A 19,204-nucleotide genomic window follows, 5' to 3' on the forward strand; every position below is an offset into this window, starting at 1 on the left:
AAGGGCAGCTTCCCTCCTTTTCCTCCACCCAGTCTGAGCAAACAGCTACCTAGCCCCCTCCTCTTCAAATTCAGGCTGGCTGATTTTACAGCTTTGCTAATGGGTTTGTTAACATTTAAACTTATGAATGAGAGAACTGTATATTCTTTTTTAACAGTGTATATTAACACTGTTTAACAGTGTATATTTAACTGTATATTCTTTTTTAATTCTTTTTTATTGACACACGGGGCTTTGCTTCCAAATCAAATGTTCAAATACCTTCAGGTTGTCACCTTCAGGTTGTCATCTGGTTGTCATCTGGTCATCTGGTTAAAAGTTGATATTGAGCAGGTTATGCGGAAGTTCTGGATGCACTCAGTGTAAATCAGGATGGGATGTCTTTCTAAAAGATATGCTTTAGCTAAACCAAAAGTCGTTGGGTAGGTGCAGGAATTGCTTGGTGAAATTCTATGGCCTTTGTCATTCAGAAGGTCTTACAGAAATGATCACAACATTTCCTTCTGGCCTTGAAATCTGTGGAAGTGATAGGGAATAATAACACTTTAGATTTCAGAGGCTATTTAATTCCTTCAAAGGAAGAGAGCTCTAGAAAATGTGTAATTTGGAATCGCTCCACCCTGCTGTTGATAATGGCTCTTGCCCTCTAGCTCTGGGAATGGCACAGCATCCAGCAGCAGTTTTGTTCCTGCCATGACGCTAGTCTAGTTTTTCATTTCCTCCCTGGGTAAAAACAAAATAAAAAGTCCCCAGGACCAAAAGGGAATTCTTCTGATCATTTTAGGCCATATTAGAAACAGAGGAAATTGCTCCTATTCCGCCAAACAATTAATTGTTGAGCAATACACTGTGAATTTAAAATGATAAATTCTCTGAAAACTTCTTTCCATTTCAAAACCCCGTACTTACACTTGGGAGAAATTCTTACTTCTCTTTCATTGATTTTTTTTGTTTTTGTTTCTGTGTGCTCGATTTAAAAATAAGTGTCGTGTGCTACAACAATGCCCCCAATACTAAGGATTTGGGGCTATTACTGTAGAGCAGTAATCGTAGAACTAAAAGTGCAAAGCACGGTTAAGTGGTCAGGGCACAGGACCGAGAGACACAAATTCTGAATTCTGATCCCATTTCTGGCCGTGACTCATGTTGTGGCCTTGCGCCTGTCACTCAACTATTGGTGCTACAGGTTCTCCAAATGGAGACAATGCTTACTTACCTTACGGGGGTGTTGTGAGGAAGAGTTAGTTGATATGTAGAGCAGTTTAAAGGTGAAAAACATTTATGTAAGCATTGCATTTTATTGATTACTATAGTAATATGATTATAATGGTATAGGCTGGCAAGTCTTTCCCAGACTGCAGGGACGTCTGTTCCCTCTATATTCAGGAGAAACTGGCCAAAAGACCTTTCCATTTCCTTTAGTCAAAGGGAATAGACATGAATATCCTTTCAAATGATTACCTGAATGCTGCTTACTCAATAATACTTCAGAGGAAATAAACTGCAGGTGTTGTTAACGCTCCATGTTTGTCAAGATGGAAGGGGCAGCAGAGTGCCCGCTCTTGGGGCAGTGGAGATGAGGCCTTCAAATCTGCAGGTGTCCTGCAGGGGCTGTGCTTGCTCTCAGGATAGAGGAAAGGAGTGGCCTGTCCTTTCCTTTGACTCAAGTGGCAAGCCTTTAGAGTGCTTTTGCATTGTGCTAACATTGCTGTAGCAATAGCTGCTGTGTTTTAGAGCAGGGAGATAGATAGAGCAGTGTCTGAACAAAGAGGTGAGTGAATCCAGCCCCCAGTGAATACCTGTAGTAAATGGACAGGGTCAGGGGAAATTCCATCCCCAAATACAATAAAAACAGCCATCTGCTGATGAGTGGGTTAACTACTGATTTTCGTCAAAGCACACTCTCCATGGTTCAACGGCGCGGATACATTTTGATTGCTTAGCCATGTCAAATGAATCTTCCTTGCATAATCAGGCTCATAAATGTGCAGCAGCACAGCTCTTTTAAAAAGAAACGTTCTGCCCTCGTTATACAACCACCCCTGGGAGCCAAACACGTGGAGTGTCGTGGACCTGTGCGTTGATACGAGTAGTGGTTATGAATGGCGTTCATGTCATACACAAAAGCATAGTAGCTTGCTGTCGGAATGGATAATGTGATACCCAAGAGTGTTTCTGAATGGCATAGAGCTTTGTGGGGATGGCATTATTTCAATTTAAAATGCAATCACACAAGATCAGGAGGCTAATGGTAAGGAAAATGAACTTGTGAATAGCACCCTCTGCTGTTGTGCTAGCCCTGCTAAGGTGGGTTGATATGCAACATCTTATTTGATTGGCCTTATGTTTAGGAGCCCTTTCAATTAATCAGACAATCAACACAAAGACTAGTTTTGCCCTATAGTTGTGCTCCCTGGATTTTCATGGGCATCAGTGAAGTTTCACTGTGTGTGTTGACTATGCTTAAGCCTGGTTTGGCGAACATTTAAAATAACCTCTTGGAGAATGCAAACAGGGATGGTTTTAGGATTTTCAATCCCCCCAGCAGCATAAGGCAGGGGTCTTCCAAATAACACTGCTCTGCTGCATCACAATGGGAGTGTGGTGGTAGCAGTATCAGGGCTCATGTTTATTACCATTGGGTAAGGCGTATGTCCAAGTCAATTGCGCTTATCTTAAAATTAGTGAATATATTTTCACACTGTCGTCCTGTTCTTTAAAATACTGTAATCTCACTAAAATTGGTGTGTTCTTAGGTAACCCTACAAACTGCAGCATAAGCTTTCTCTGCTGTGAGAGGCATGTACAAGAACGTGGTGAATAAACGTGATGTGAGCTCATGGCATTTTTCCCTGCTGTGCCCATTGGCTAAGATCCTGCAAGTAGGATTTTTCTACATGCCTCTCTGTTAGGTGATTCTGCTCTCGTATACTCTAGCTTCACACTGGAGTGATTCAGTTCACTTGAATAAATTTACTCCTGATTTACACTGGTGAGAGCAGAATCAGAACTAGGGCTTGTCTACACTGGCAATTTACAGCTCTGCAACTTTCTCACTCAGGGATGTGAAAAAACACCCCCCTGAGCGCAGCAAGTTTTGGCGCTGTAAAGCACCAGTGTAGACAGTGCCCAGCGATGGGAGCCGCACTCCTAGCGCTGGTAGCTATGCCCCTCTTGGAGGTGGGTTTTTTTTTTTTTTAGAGCACTGGGCGAGCTCTCTCCCAGTGCTCTGACGTGACCACACAAGCCACATAAAAGCACTGCCGTGGCAGCGCTGCCAGTGTAGACTAGTTCCTAGTGTGTGCAGATCAGAGTGGAACAGACAGCTACCCTGGGAGGAAAATGTTATGTCTACCACCCAAGCCACAGCTTGTATATAGAGTTTTAGACTTGCAAGGGGCCCATTTACATTGAACTGTCAGGGATATTGATGCTTTCCTAACTGAAGCATGGGGACACTGTCTACTTCAGGGGGCGGGGAGGGGGGGGAATCTTAAATACAACATTGTATGTGGAAATTTTGGGGGGCAAATTCTTTGGTATAAATTGATACAGTTCCATTAACTTCAATGGAGTTTCACCATTTACACACAAAGAATTTGGCCCCAAATTTAAAGATCGATCAAGTAGTGGCAAAATTCTAGCAAATAATTTCCATCCAATCTGAAAAAGGTTTCTTTGTCTCTGTGGTAAATGGAGACATACCACCACAACCTGGATTTGAACAACCCCAGACTTTGGTTGCTTCCTCTATACTGGGCTGAAGCAGAGCCCCAGATCTGAACTGTACAACAGTTTGTATCTGGACCAGAACCTTGCAGCTTGGGTCTACCTCTTATGCTGTTGAATGTCAGGAAATAACAATGTGAAGAGATAGCAGTGGTAGAATGTCATTTGTTTATTTACGTTTATTGTCTACGGAACAATTAATAAATGTGAGGTGAAAACCTGGCCCATTGAAGTAAATGACAAAATTCCTGTTACTTCTAGCGGGTCAGAATTTCACCTTTCATGTTCAGATTTTAAATAACGTTGCTGTGCTGAATAGACAGCACAAACTTGTTTCCACATTTTGGTTGGCTTTATTCAAACATTGGCTATGGCTCTCCTCTTGCACTGGTGTCAGTCAGGAGTAATTTTAATTGAAGCTACACAGGCGCAAAACAAGTGTGAGAGGAGGATCTGACCCTTTTTACTTAATCACCATCACAGCTTTAAACAGGCAGTCGCTGCTGTTGGGGTTAGAGTATGTCAAAGGACCAAGCAAATCTTGAGACTGTCAAACCATTTCAAGTTCTAATGCCATGAAATAGAAGTTTTTGACTGCCTGAATTTTAAAGAGGGAAACGGGAAACATTTCACTATAAACAAAGCAAACACTGTTGTATTTACTTGCTTGATAAAGCATGGGTTAATCTCTCACAAAATCAGCCAAGATGATTTAGTACCACGCTACTGTTAATTCTGGAGCGTAGATCATATAATACACGTCCCATTTATACCAAATGGGTGGATGGCCTACTTGAGAACCCCTGCCCGCTCCTCTTCTGTAGGAGCAAAACCCAGCTCTGTAGCCTCCTTTATCCCACCTCAACTTCCATCGTCTAGCCTAGCCTAGCCTGGTAAACTGGGAACATTGCTAAATAATACACTATGTTACACAGCAAGAATAAAGAAAAGAAAGAGGCTAAGGAGGAGAAAAAAGAAGAAAAAAAGGAGGAAAAGAAAGAGGAGAAAAAAGACGACAAAAAAGACGATAAAAAAAAAGAGGAGTAAGTATTACTAGTGAAAATGTGGTTGTAACACACCTCCTGCACCATAGAGCCTTACATGGAGTAGTTAAGTCTTCAGAGCAAGGCTCCTGCTACAGTCAGTGTTTCCCCACGCTGCAGGGGTGTTCTTGTGTCAAAGCTATAATAAATTTCCAAATTTTGAAACTGTGCAACTGCTCAAGGAACCTGCAGCATCTTTCCACGCATTCAGTCCTGTCCTTGGCACCTTCCTAAATGCTTTGTTGCACTAACTTCAGACCAGGAGTGGTGGAAGCTCCCTAAAAGGGGGAAGGGGCCACCAGTACCCGAACCATGGCCCCTCCCCCACACTGCCCCCTTTTCCCAAGGCCCTGCATCCACACCGCCTTTCTCACCAAGCCCCCGCCTTTGCGCTGCCCCTTCCCTCCAAGGCCACGCCCCCATCCTGCCTCTTCCCCCAAGACCTGCCCCCTGCTCGCTCCTCTCCACCCCATCGCTCATCCTTACATCCAGTAAAGTGATGGGGCCATGGCCCTCTGCGCCCCCCCTCCCCCGCCCCCCATTCTGGCACTCCTGCTTCACACTCAACAGTAAAGGGAATTCAAATGATCTCTGATCACCTGAGAAGGCAAGAAATTGCCTTCTCTATCAGGCAATATTAGTTAACAGCAGTCTCCTTTGTAAGTCTGTACAGGCTTGGTCATGGTTCATAATATCTGTAGAGTCAAGTTGGGGCACAGAACAAAAACATTATATTTATACAACTACAGATTCAATTCTTCAGTTATATTTTCCATTATTTACCCTACTGTGAGCAGGAGCAACTCTATTGACTTCAATGTGGTTGTGATTTCTTACATCAAGCAGTGCATTTGGAACGTAGTGTTAAGTAAATAGACAATTGTTCCCTAATTAGCAATTTATAAACTCTGTTCCCATTGATCAGGGTTGGCTTTAGTTCAATGCCATGTAAAGAAGAAAAGATGGAAAGAGAATGAGTGTTATATGTTCAGAATGAACGCTGGTTTTGAGGGGTGTGTTATAATGAATACATCACAGATGTGTGTAGAGTATGCTGTAGGTACCGTTATACTGTAGTATCCCTAGTGAAGAATGCCACTTCTGGCTGGATTCTTTCTGATCCCAGGACATAGATTCTTCTCTCTTAACCAAAACTTTGTTCTAGAGGAAGCTCTGTCAACCTCCCACGGTGGGGTGCAGTGGGGTCTGTCCTTTCACACAAGTCTAAGGTTCTTTGAAACAAACCAGAAGAGAAAAAAATGGGATTGACTTATATGAGAAAGGGTTATTCTTTTGAGAGTGCAAAGTAGGCAATGACCTCTTTGACTCAAGGAACAGGGTTATCACAATTTTGTTGTGGCTTTTAGAAGAAATTGGTAAAAATTCATGGCTGGTGGGAAAGGTAAATAGGTTGATTTTCAGTTTTAAAAGAAGGGCGCCTATACTATGAATGTGCAGAATTGGGGTTTTTAATGATAGCAAGGGTTTCAGATATGTTATTTTGACATCTGTGTGCATTTTTCTAGTTCCTTTTGATTTCCATGGAATTTGGGCATGGAGGAATAGACTGATTCAAATGAGAAAAGCTTCAGCTGCTGTACTGAGCAATATCTGGGATGTCGGCAAGGATGGCACATCCTTTGGTGCTATGCCTTTGTCATTAACTGAGCTGCAACCATTACGATCTACTAGAAGGGTGTTCAGCCTTGGAGATCAAAAACGTGACCTCCTTATGGAAATAATTTCCCCCAGTGTACCTCTGCTTGTTTTACTTTTCAGGAAGAAAAAGGAGATCTTTGTGGTTGATCCTTCAAGCAACCTGTACTATAGGTGGCTGACCATAATCGCAACCCCAGTATTCTATAACTGGTGTATGCTAGTGTGCAGGTATGGATTTTACATTTAATGGTTCTTTTAGGTTGCAGAAGGGGTGCCTGGCTTGTCTGAAACTGGAAAAGCCCACCTGATTCTTTTCTTTTAATATAGTGCCCAGACTTTTTCTTCCCCATTACTGCTGCTGCATTGCTCATTCCCTAATTAGTTTTCTTGAGGATATGTGCTGTTTTTTTAATTGTTTAGGATTATGTGTCAGACATCTGTTCCAAATCGTTTATTCTGGTTTCTGTTCTTCTAAAGTACGTGTATATAATATACATACACACCTACATATGCACACCATCTATGTGGAAATATCTATGGGATAAAATTAAGAATCCCGTATATATATCATGTACTGTACTTTGGACTGCCTGCACTCCGCTCACTAATCTGTCCCCCCTGAACAGATTAAAACAGCTGCCATTACCGTCCACCTTCCACAAATAGCCCAAAAAGCCAGATAAAAGTTCTACTCCTCGCTCTCGGGGCGCAGAACAAGTGAGCACTGCATCACTGACCAGATTATGCTAGGAGAATCTTGCCACCAATGATGGCTATAAACAGGAGCTCTATACTGTTGATGAGAGGAAATTCCAGAAAGATAGAAATTTTTGCTGTGCCTTTAGCCTAAAAGGCCCCAAATTCCCTGGGCCTTAAAATCCTGATATTCTGTATAAAAATGCTATTTTAGGTGATTTTTGAAGAGTATTTTTCTCCCTCCACGTCTGTATATTTGGACTCATGATCCTAACAAAGCCTGTTGTTCCAGGCAGAGGGAGCTGAAAATATTAGCAATAACATTTAATGTATTTTCTTAAAATAGTTTTTCTGTGTTTAAAAAAAAAAAAAAGTGCCCCTCCACACACTGGATGGGGCACTATCAAGATTTTCTCAGCATTCATTTGGAATTACTGGCAGAACTTACTGCTAAACTCATGCTGTTAAAACCTTTATACCATATCACACCATTATGCATTTTCTTTCTTCCTCTTTCATTTTGTACAAAAAGCTTAGCATTCTTGTTAAAAGCTGTTTCTTCGTTACGCAGTGTAGTTGTAGCCTTGTCAGTCCCAGGATATTAGAGAGACAAGGTAAATAAAGTATTATCTTTTGGTGATATCAACTTCTGTTGGTGAGAGAAATAAGCTTTTGAGCCCCACACAGCTCTTCTTCTTGTCTCTTTCACCAACAGGAGTCAGTGCAATAAAAGATATTACCTCACCCTCCCTGTGTCCCTTTTTTGAGGCAGCTTTAAAAGACTAACAATCCTGATACTATATTAGATTGCTTAATGTGGAATTTAATTCCTTCATAAGAGACAAGGCTGGGGACAGGCATGACTTGGAAAATACTGAACCATTAATGGTCTTAGCATCTGTGAGGGATGGTCTAGGTTTACTTGGTCCTGTCTTAGGCCAGGGGGCTGGACATGCCCTCTCAAAGACCCTTCCAGCCCTACATTTCTACGATTCTGTGATAGGTTGAGAAGACCCCTCCATTCTCTTTTTTTCAATTCTAAATCTCTGCTTTTGTGAAACAAAAGCTGAGAATGTGCATTTCATGCTTTATGCATTTTCATCGGAGCCCAGAGTGCCTGTCATTGAAATGTTCTCTTCCTTCCTGGGACAGAAGTTTGATGACCACTTGCTAGGTGCCATGAGGGGCAGTTATAGCAGAAGATGCAGTTTTACTCTTACAGATGAGGGGTTGGCTGGTAATTACTGGACTTTATTTCAGTTTTATTTTCTCATTAAAGGTAGCATTTAGAAGTGTACAATTTTGATTAATTCCCCATCGGATCATTCTATTTCCCAATAAAATTTCTTGGGTAACTTTGCATAGAACCCCTTTGTATAGTTCATTCATGCATCTTCTATATGAGATAAGATTTGTGGCCTGATGATTTTTGTGTCTCTGCCTAAAAAGTCTTTGACTTGCAGCAAGCATTCCCAAATCTGTGCCTGCAGTGGCAGCTGTGTGCCATCTAGTGGCTACAGTACAAGGTGACACTAAGCCAATGCATTTCTCTAGGCACTGTTACCATTTATGAAGACACTTATGGTAGTCAATGCAGGGATAGATAGGCTGGGGGGTGGCAAGCAAGATGTGGGAGTAGGCAGAGAAGAGTCATTTAAAATTAGTATGAGAAATTTCGACATAGCTTTTCCTCTAATGGCAGGAAGATATTACTGGAGTACGTGAAATGGACAACGGGACTCAATGTGTCAGATCACTTAGCCTCTGGGAGGCATGTGAGATGGTGTGCCCTGTGTCACTCAGGAGTAAACCTTCTTCCAGTTGATCCAGGAATTAACTTGATGGGATCCGAATGAATTCTGTACAGTCCTCCTCTGCTTGCAGATTTGATGCTGTGATGTGGGATCTTGAGGATCTGTGCTGAGAGGACTGATGCAGAGTAACGTGTGTGGGATATGTGTATATATGTGAAATTTGTCCTTGCCGTGAAAGACCTTTGGTTTCAGAAATATCCCATTATGTTAAATCATGACATTTAAGTTCACAGCAAATACTCCAGTGCAGACATGATGCCCACCGCCTGTGCAGTGCCAGCAACAGTTGCTCAAATGCTTTTAGAATATACATACAGTACTCGCTGTGCCTGCTCGTACCAGAGGAGTGAAATCTTCCATGCTTTTGTGTTTGTGTAGAGCCTGTTTTGATGAGCTACAAACTAAGCATATTATATTATGGCTGGTCTTGGACTATAGCTCAGATATCCTCTACATACTGGACACACTCGTCAGATTCAGGACAGGTGAGTCCTCTTAGAGTTTTACATTGTTTTCAGACCTAACATGGGTTATGCCCTACTGGATCAGTATGCCGGTGGCCCATATAGTTCAGCATCCTGTCTCCAACCGCATCCAAAACTCGATGCTTCTGAAGAAAACACAGGAAACTCTGAAGTGGGAAATTATGGAATAACCTGTGTTTAGGGAAAGCTTTTCCTAACGCTCCTCAATTAGAGATTGGTTTATATCCTGTCTTATATCCCTTCCAAATTTAAAACAAAAACAAAACAACCCTATATACTATAATAGTGGATTTTTTTAAATCTATATAAATGTTGAGTACTGTCTTTTAATCCTGCTAATGTCTTGGCATTAATGATAGTTTGTGGCAATGAATTCTACAGGCTAATTATTCTCTGTGTAAAAAAGAGTATCCTATGAGGCGACGGAGCCAGTTTGCCTGCAAAGGTGCTGTGACAGCCTCTGCTCAGAACTTTCCTCTTGAAGTGGGTTGGAACCAGAACGTTGTGTGCAACCAAGCAAATGACATCAGTAAAATGGTGACCACCGTTGCAGGAGGGAGGTAAAATCTGCTGTTGCCTTGGAAGACATTTTAAACAAGTCACAGCAGAAAGTAAACTCTTAGCCTCCTTATCATTTAAATTTAGCAAGTAACTTATTTAACAAATCAGTGTATCTCAGATAGATATCTGAGATATCCTTAAGACTTAGATTCATTTGGCTTCACCTTATTTCCACAAGAGGCCAACCATACCCCAAAAGATTCCCTTCTGCAGTGATTTCTAACAATTGAGGAGAAGATGGGAGTTCATTAGTACTGCACAAGGGATACAAATGCAGTCCTAGACTTTGCATGGGACTATTCTGATTAGGATTGTAAGGCTATCAAACCACAGCTAAAATGCTGACTCAACAGTCCTGGGTTGGGGTTGCAGAAATGCTATTGTGAGTCATTTAGTCACTTCAGAGCAGGCATCTGCAGTGGTTTCTGTGAAGTGGTGGAATGTGGAAGTGTTCTTTTAAGTGCTGTCATTCACAAAGGCCATTCTAGGAGCGCAGGGCCATGGAAGGAGGAACATACTTTAGAGAGCACTGGAGTGGTTAATTCAAAGTACAGCTGACAAGGAGAGGACAACAGGGTGGTCTGGAGGAATCAACGTGAGACTGGAAGCCATTCATCTCTCTGCCTTATTTCAGCAGTCTGTGAGATAAGGGAAATAATGCTTAACCACTTACCCCAGATGGGTGTTGGGAGTATTAGTCAGTCAACATCTGTACAGTTCTTTGACGGTACTATATAAGTGATAAATATTATTTAAAATAACTTTGACTTCCGGCAGATTGAACCTGAACTACTCAGACTTAATATGTTACTTTGTGTTGCTTTATAATGGATAGACAGACTCCCCATCGCTCAACCCAAGCCCCGTTTTTGAAATATAAATGGTACTAACAATAACAACCTTTTAGCTCAAATACTTCAGCGGCTGCTTTACAGATCACTGTAGTGGCAGATTCCTAACAGACAGGAATTACCCTTCTATGAAAAGGGCTGAAAAAATGCTGCTGTGTGCACCACTAATTTACTGCAAGGGGACTCAAGCAATATTTTTATTAGGTGTATAAGACTGTCCTATCTGATCAGATCACTGGCACATGTACTCCTGTCTCCCACTGCACCCGGTATCTGATCATTCATAATGCACGTAGCCAATTGTGCAATGTAGTAGAAGAGGAGATCCCCTGATCCTCGCACGTGATCCTCTTTGTACATTTCTAAAACCTTCCAAAAGCTGCTATACAGGAAAGGTGTAGCAGTACTATCAATAGAATTTTCCCCCTGCAGGGGCTAGTTGAGAATCATCTGGATGTGTATTCTCCTTGCATCTTCAGTAACCACTACGCAACTCAACTGTGTTTCTTAGATTCTGATTGTGTGTAGTGCCCCTTGGAACACTGTTGCAATCTAGGTCTTTCAGAAGTGACAAATAGCCCTGCAGCTGTACTGCTCAGGAATCCTATTATTGTCAGAGTAGAGCTGGCTTTTCGGGTTCTCCCATTCCCCAGTACACAACTGCACTGATTTTAAAGTTGGTTGCATTTCTCATATTTCTTAAAAATTTAAATGTTGCTGTAATCTTTGGTATAAAGAAAAGTCAGTATTTGTATATATAAATGATCTGATCAAAAGATGAACCAAGAGCAAGAAGCCAATAAAGGGGAATATTACAAGGGTTGAGTCTTGTCAAATATTTATTAGTATCTGCAAAATACAGGTTTTGCATGAAGAAAATCAATAAAGTAAGATAATTACCTTAAGACACCTTATAGCATGGCCACTGATTGTATCTAAACACTGAGGCCCAGCTCACCAAAGGTATTTAGGCACCTAACTCCTATTGTTTGGGAGTGAGGCAGCTACGTACCTTTGATGATCTGGGCCTGACTTCTCGTTGGCTGGTTGGGTATTTGGAGGAAGGGGGGATATAATTGTGTTTAAACCCACAACTGAATCACATTTATGTACTACATTTATGCACATTTACGCACAATAAATATCTACATGGGGAACAAATATTTAATAATGGGCTGTTCAATTGAGCAGAGAAAGGTATAACACAATCCAATGGCTGGATATTGGAGATAAGGTGTAAATTTTTAACCATAAGAGTAATTAATCACTGGAACAATTTACCAAGGGTTGTGGTGGATTCGCCATCACTGTCTATTCTTAAATCAGGGTTGGATATTTTTCTAAAAGATCTGCTGTAGGAATTATTGTGAGGAAGTTCTATGGCCTGTGTTAGACAGGAGGTCAAACTAGATGATCACAGTGGTCCCTTCTGGCCTTAGACTGTGTGAATCTATAAGTGTTTATTTTTGGTAGAAAATGCTCAGTGAATCATTGTAATAGTCTAGTTGGCACTGGTTGTTCAGAGAGTAATAATAATACATAACTCTTATATAACACTTTTCATCAGTAGATTTCACAGAACTTTACAAAGGTCAGTATCATTTATCTCCATTTTACAGATGGGAAACTGAGACAATGAAAGGCAAAGTGACCTAACTGAGGTCACGCAGCAGGCCAGTGGCAGGTCTCCTGAGTCCCAGACCAGTGCTCTATAAGGTCTGTAGGAAATAAATAAACCTTCCCTGACTGGTTAGAGCATTAATTAATTAATTTTAATTAAGATTTCATTTAAAAAGTTACATAAAGCCATCTTCAAATGATGTCACTCAAATTACCAACATCAAGACTATCTCACATATACTTTAATGGACCAAATGTCAACCCAGTAGTTTCCATGACTGGCTCTTTTTTTCACTCATAATTTTTTTGAGAGATTGTAAATGTCTCACTGAAACACAAACAAAAAAAAAAGTCATCTCCCCAAAAGGAAAAACACTACCCCAGCTTAATCTTTGGACAAGAAGAAAATCACGGATAATTTAAAAAAAAAAATCTATGCTGTTATGTTAGGGTCTCACTAAATATTGGTTGCATTCTACTATATGCTGCTTATTCTAAGATTTCATTTGACAACCTTAAAGCCCTGATCCTACAGACAATTACACGTGTGAGTAGTCCCACTGAAGTCAGTGGAATTAGTCACATGAATAAAGTTAAGCATGTGTTTGCAGGATCAGTTTCCATCCTTTTTTATTGCAAAGATACAGCCATCACAGCATAAAGGGGACATGCTGCTGCTCTGTAACCCAGCCATGCAGAAAACTGCCCAACAATAAGAGGGTTAACCCCCTACCATGCCTCTTCACCTCAATTATCGTGAGCTTCAAAAACTAACTGGGGTTGATTAAAACAGGGTCAATGTCTTTCTCTTTTCTTCAAACAAAACTGTGAAAATTAAACGCAAAAACTACATTCAAGCCACATTCAGTTAGAGCAGTTAAAATCATAAGAAGTCAGAAAATACAAAAGTTGAGGTTACCAGAGGAATGTGAGCTTAGCCATGTTACACATACATAGTACTGTCTAGTTCCTTATTTTCCTGCTTAAATGTTTAGCTTAATATCTTATTGTTTATGTTGTATACCATAAAACAAACTGGATGCACGTCTGAAGCATTACTTCAGACGGAACATAACGGTTGTCTGGCTTTTTGTGATCTTTAACTGTGCAGCCACACCTTAATATTGATGTAGCTTTGTACATTTAGTATTGAAAACAAGTGGGAAGCGCCTGCTGACGTCAATAAGGGAGGCCTTTGTGTATCCAAGGAGCAGAATTTGATCAGCTATTTCATATTGTATATTTAAGTACTATAAATATATTTAAAATATAGATTATTTTTTCATATTGTGTCACGTATTTGTCTGCATCACTAAGCCCAAGTTATTCACTTAAATCGGGAGAGGAGTATTGGTCGTGTGGTTAAGGCTAACGCTAGATTGCAGCTTTCTAGAGTGCAGTTCCCAGTTGTGCCGCAGACTTGCTGTGTGACCTGGAGCAGGTTGCTTAGGGTGCGTCCACCCTGCTATTAAAAACCTGTGACTGGCCTATGCCAGCTGACTCAGGCTCATGGGGCTTGTCCTCATGGGGCTGTTTATTTGCAGTGTAGATGTTCAGGGTCAGGCTGGATCATGGGCTATCGGGTCCTGCGAGGGGTGAGGGTCCCAGAACTTGGGCTCCAGCTCAGTCCAAGCCCTAATGTTTACACTGCAATTAAACAGCCCCCTAGCATGAGCCCTGCAAGTCCAGCCATGGGTGTCTAATTGTCTAATTGTAGTGTAGACATACCTTTAGAGACTGATTTTGCTATCCTTACGCTGAAGAGCATCTTAATCCATAGACTTCAGTGGGACTAATCATGGAATAAAGTGCTACTCAACGTGAGGAAGAGTATCAGAATCTGGCCCTTTATCTCTGTTAACATCGGGGGGTAATAATGCTCCCATTCGTGGTGTGGCTTATCTATTTGGACCTTGATCCTGCAATGAGATCTGCACAGATAGAACCAACACCCACATGGAGCTATACTGACTTCATTAGGGCTCCATGTTTCAGTGGTCCAAAGGATTGTCTTTGTGAGTTTGGGGCCTTTATACTGTAAGCTCTTTGGGGCATGTACTGTCTCTTAGTGTATATCGAATGCTTATCACAATGGAGCCCCAGTCGTGGTTGAGGACTCTGTGCTATTGTAATTCTACTACTACTAAATATAAAGCTTATACAATATCGTTATGAAATATACCAGAAACCTATGGAAAGTACATTAATGTCCATATGTATTATGATAAGTTTCAAATGTAATAATGTCTTCAGTATTTGCAAGCAAATAAGAATCCTTCAGTCATATGCTGCTGGCTGTTTCTGACTAATTGTAGGTTTGTGGCCCAACTTTGTAATGTATTCTAACAAAAAACTCTTGTTTTTTTATTCTTTTAAGGCTTTCTTGAACAAGGTTTACTAGTCCAAGATGAAAAGAAATTAAGACAACATTACACTACAACTGCACAATTCAGATTGGATATGCTCTCTCTGTTACCAACAGACCTGGCATATTTAAAACTAGGGTTTAATTACCCTGAACTACGGTTTAACCGCTTGCTGAGGTTTGCCAGGCTATTTGAGTTTTTTGACCGCACAGAAACCAGGACAAACTATCCAAATATGTTTCGGATTGGAAATCTTGTCTTGTACATTCTTATCATCATCCACTGGAATGCATGTATATATTTTGCAATTTCAAAGCTTATTGGGTTTGGAACGGACTCCTGGGTCTATCCCAATGTGACCCATCCAGAATATGGACGTCTGTCCAGAAAGTATATTTACTGTTTGTATTGGTCAACACTGACACTGACGACAATTGGAGAAACTCCGCCTCCGGTGAAAGATGAAGAGTATCTCTTTGTGGTCATTGACTTCTTGGTGGGTGTGCTGATCTTTGCTACCATTGTCGGTAACGTAGGATCTATGATTTCAAACATGAATGCCTCCAGGGCAGAGTTCCAGGCCAAAGTTGATTCCATAAAACAGTATATGCATTTCCGAAAGGTGACAAAGGATTTGGAGGCCAGGGTCATTAAATGGTTTGATTACCTCTGGACCAACAAGAAAACAGTAGATGAGAAGGAAGTTCTTAAAAGCCTGCCTGACAAACTTAAGGCTGAAATTGCTATCAACGTCCATCTGGACACACTAAAGAAAGTGCGTATCTTCCAGGATTGTGAAGCTGGGCTTCTTATTGAGCTGGTGCTGAAGCTGAGACCTACAGTCTTTAGTCCTGGAGATTATATATGCAAAAAGGGGGATATTGGGAGAGAAATGTACATCATTAAGGAGGGGAAGTTGGCTGTGGTGGCAGATGATGGCATAACACAGTTTGTTGTCCTAAGTGATGGCAGCTACTTTGGTGAAATCAGCATCTTAAACATCAAAGGTAGCAAATCTGGTAACAGGAGGACAGCCAACATCAGGAGCATTGGTTATTCCGATCTGTTCTGTTTGTCCAAAGATGATTTGATGGAAGCCCTCACTGAATATCCTGATGCCAAAAAGGCATTGGAAGAGAAAGGGCGGCAAATTCTGATGAAAGACAATTTAATAGATGAGGAGGCAGCAAAAGCAGGAGCTGACCCTAAAGACTTGGAAGAAAAAGTGGAAAGACTTGAAAGCGCTCTGGACAATCTACAGACTAGGTTTGCTAGGCTCATGGCAGAATACAACTCAACCCAACTGAGAGTAAAGCAGAGACTCACTAGAGTGGAAAACAAAGTGAAGAAATATGGAAGTGATTCCTTATCTGATGGAGGGGAAGAGTCTGTAAAAACCTGAGGAAGTGGAGAAAAAGAATTAATAGCTCATTTATATTTCTCATTTAATCTAGAATATTTCAGCATGTAAAGCCATAAATATATATAAAAACATATTATATATGTGAAAACACTCACACACATGATTATTTTTATATGGACTCCAAGAGAATGGCTTTTAGAGTTTTTAATTAAAGGAATATTTTCTTGTAAATAGGAAATTGTTACCTTTTATCTTGTTTTTAGGAAGAGACTTTGGATTGTTATTTGGGTCTTTTTTTGTACTGATGACATGTTACTTACGAGTTGTGCTCAGATTATCTTTAATGTGGTATGTATAGATCTTGACACATTTAAATTGTTGTTTATCTCTTTCCATGCTCTTGTTGAAGGAGTCATGTATAAAGTAATGGACTCTTCCAGAAAGAGGAGACAGATCTGTATTAATAATTAACTATGCTATGTCTACACCCTCTACCTTGGTAGTCTAGTAACCTACTAAATACATGTAGTAAATCCAGACTACCCAAAATCTATATTCTTTCACAGCAATGTGAAGGAACCTATAGGAAAGGCCTGTCTTGGCTATATAATCTGTTACATGATATGAAATACCCAGGTACCTGAATGCCGCAAATCTCGAAATGATTCCTTTCTCCTGTGCTGTGGTCATTGGAAAGTCCGTATAGAGCAATCAGTGGTGCTTAATTTGCTGTCAGTGCAGTTCTACTATGGTTTCTCCACTCCACAACTGTTATATTAACTGTACTGCATTAACTCGTTCCTAACCCCTTGCATGCTGGGATAATCCTTGCATGAAGGAAACCCCTATGGGGTAGTCAGTCCTGGCAACAGGGCTCCTTTAAAGCTGAGAAGAGTCATAGCACCCTCCCCCGCAAAGCCTTCTGCTTTTAGATAGAGAGCCTGTTCTCCATCCCCTGGGATTTCATCTGGCTTTTGGGGCAGAACTGCTACCTATAATGCCTGGGGCCAACCCCTATTGAATCATTTGAGGAAAATTTTGTGAGGGGGAAGCAGATTTTTCTGCTCTGATCCTCCACCCAGATCTCCATCTGCAAGTATTTCTGCAGGGGAGGAAGATGCTGGCTCCTGTTAGGAGGCCTTTCCTGATATTAAGCCTAAGTTTTCTTTCTCTTCATTTTATTTTATTACTCCTGTTATAACACCTCCCACTCCCCCCCGTGCCAGCCTAAAGAATTCCTCTGCCTTCTCCGAATCTACAGCTTTCGGATATGTTACCATGGCACCACGTCATCATTATTGAGCTAAGATAGACAAAATTTACTCTTAATTTTCCTCAAGACAGCCCCTTCAGGCCCCTAGCCATTCTGGTTGCTCTTCTCTGAACTTGCTCCAGGTTGTCACTTATCATTCTAGTAAATTTCTGCCCTGAATTGAATGCAGCATCCCAGGTGCAATCACATTAGCAGGCAAAATTATATTGAGGATTTTTACTGCCATATCACTAGGGCCCTACCAAATTCATGGCCGTGAAAAAATGCCTCATGGATCATGAAATCTGGCTATTGTAGGGATAGGGCGCTCCTACTGTGTGCTGACCTCCAGCTGCTAGCACCTGTGGGGCTGGGGAGGGATGGGACTTCCTCTTCCCCTGCAGCGGCCACTCCCAGGACCAGATCAGACCCACCTCCAGGAACATTCCCTGGCTGCAGGAAGCTCTGTGGCTCCTGGCTGGAAGCCCAGCTCTGAAGGCAGCGCAGACATGGAGCTTCCTGCAGCCAAGGGACAGTGGTGGATTAGCCACTGGGTCTATGGAGCCCATGCCCAGGGACCCCAGAAAAAATCTGCTGCCAGGATTTGGAAGCCCGGAGTCCTGAATGCCGAGCGGGGGAAGCCCTCGTGCCCCAACCCTGCTCTGTGGCAGTAGCACCAGGGCAGGGCAGTGGAAGGCCCCCACAGTGGCCCTCGACCCCGTCAGAAGCCGTGGGACAGGGTAGGCTCCCTCCACCCTAGCAGTCCCCAACCCCATCCCCAGCAGAATCTGCAGGATGAGGGAAGCCCCCCACCCGACCCCCAGCAACAGTGTTCCCTCTAATTTATCCCACCCATGTGTGGAATGAATTTTGTTATGTGCACCAATATGGAGGTGATGTGTCACACATCACCTCCATATCGCTGCACATAACAAAATTCATGTGGTGGGGTAGGGGCCAAGGGATTTGAAGTGTGGGAGGGGCTCAGGGCTGGGGCTGAAGGTTGGGGTGCAGGGGAGTGAGGACTCTGGCTGAGGGTGCGGGTTCAGGGGTGGGGCTGGGAATGAGGGGTTTGGGGTGCCATGGGGCTCTCCCGGGCTGTGGTGGGGAGAGAGGACTCCCCCCTGCCCAGCTCACTCTCCCCACAGCAGCACCTGGGCTGGAGAGGCACCCCTCCCCCATCCCTGGCTGGGCTGGGTCGGGGAGGGGCGCCTCTCCCCCAGCTGTGGCAGGTCCAGGCTGGGCCAAGGGAGGGACTCCTTTTCCCTGGCCACAGCAGGTCCGGGGCTGGGCTGGGTCTGAGCCATCTCTCCCCACTGCAGCCCTGAGCGCCTGCACAGCGCTTAATCCTGGCCGCACAGCTTAGAGGGAACTTAGTCCAGTAGCTCCCAACCCCATCCCTGGCAGAAGCCGCAGGGTGCCAGGGGAAGCCCCCATGCCTAATCCCACTCTCCAGCCGAAGCACCGTGTGGGTGGGTGGGGTGAAGCCCCAGCAGCCTCACCCTGGTCCCTCGCAGAAGCACAGGAGTGGCAGGGAAAGCCCTAGCACCAGAACCCCCTCTGCGGCCCTGGGACTGGAGGCGGTCTCACTCCCCGCTGCGGGCCATGACGAGGACAGAGCTTCTCCGGACTTGGGGCCACGGTGGGGCGGGGAGCAGAAAGGAGCAAACAGGTTGCAGGGCTGCAGTGGGGAGGGCGGAATGGGGGGGACCCTGGGTGGAACAGGGGCACCCTGGGGAAGGGGCAGAAAGGGGTGGGGCTGTGG

At 42.8% G+C, this 19,204-nt stretch overlaps 1 protein-coding gene across 4 annotated transcripts in view; it reads left to right on the forward strand.

Annotated features, from left to right (window-relative positions):
* CNGA3 (cyclic nucleotide gated channel subunit alpha 3) overlaps nt 1-17,664 on the forward strand; it is a 60,202-nt gene extending 42,538 nt beyond the window's left edge. For 2 of the 4 annotated variants that reach the window (XM_074965397.1, XM_074965391.1), the window contains exons 7-10: nt 4,665-4,772; nt 6,552-6,659; nt 9,320-9,426; nt 14,836-17,664. In XM_074965397.1, coding sequence (XP_074821498.1) covers nt 4,665-4,772; nt 6,552-6,659; nt 9,320-9,426; nt 14,836-16,226 — 1,714 coding nt within the window. In that variant the 3' untranslated portion in view covers nt 16,227-17,664. The remainder of the gene's footprint in view (nt 1-4,664; nt 4,773-6,551; nt 6,660-9,319; nt 9,427-14,835) is intronic. The other 2 variants (XM_074965406.1, XM_074965416.1) reach the window with 2 other exon arrangements.
* The last annotated feature ends 1,540 nt before the right edge of the window (nt 17,665-19,204 follow it).

Source organism: Natator depressus, chromosome 1 (genome assembly GCF_965152275.1).
Source record: "Natator depressus isolate rNatDep1 chromosome 1, rNatDep2.hap1, whole genome shotgun sequence".
NCBI lineage: Eukaryota > Metazoa > Chordata > Testudines > Cheloniidae > Natator > Natator depressus.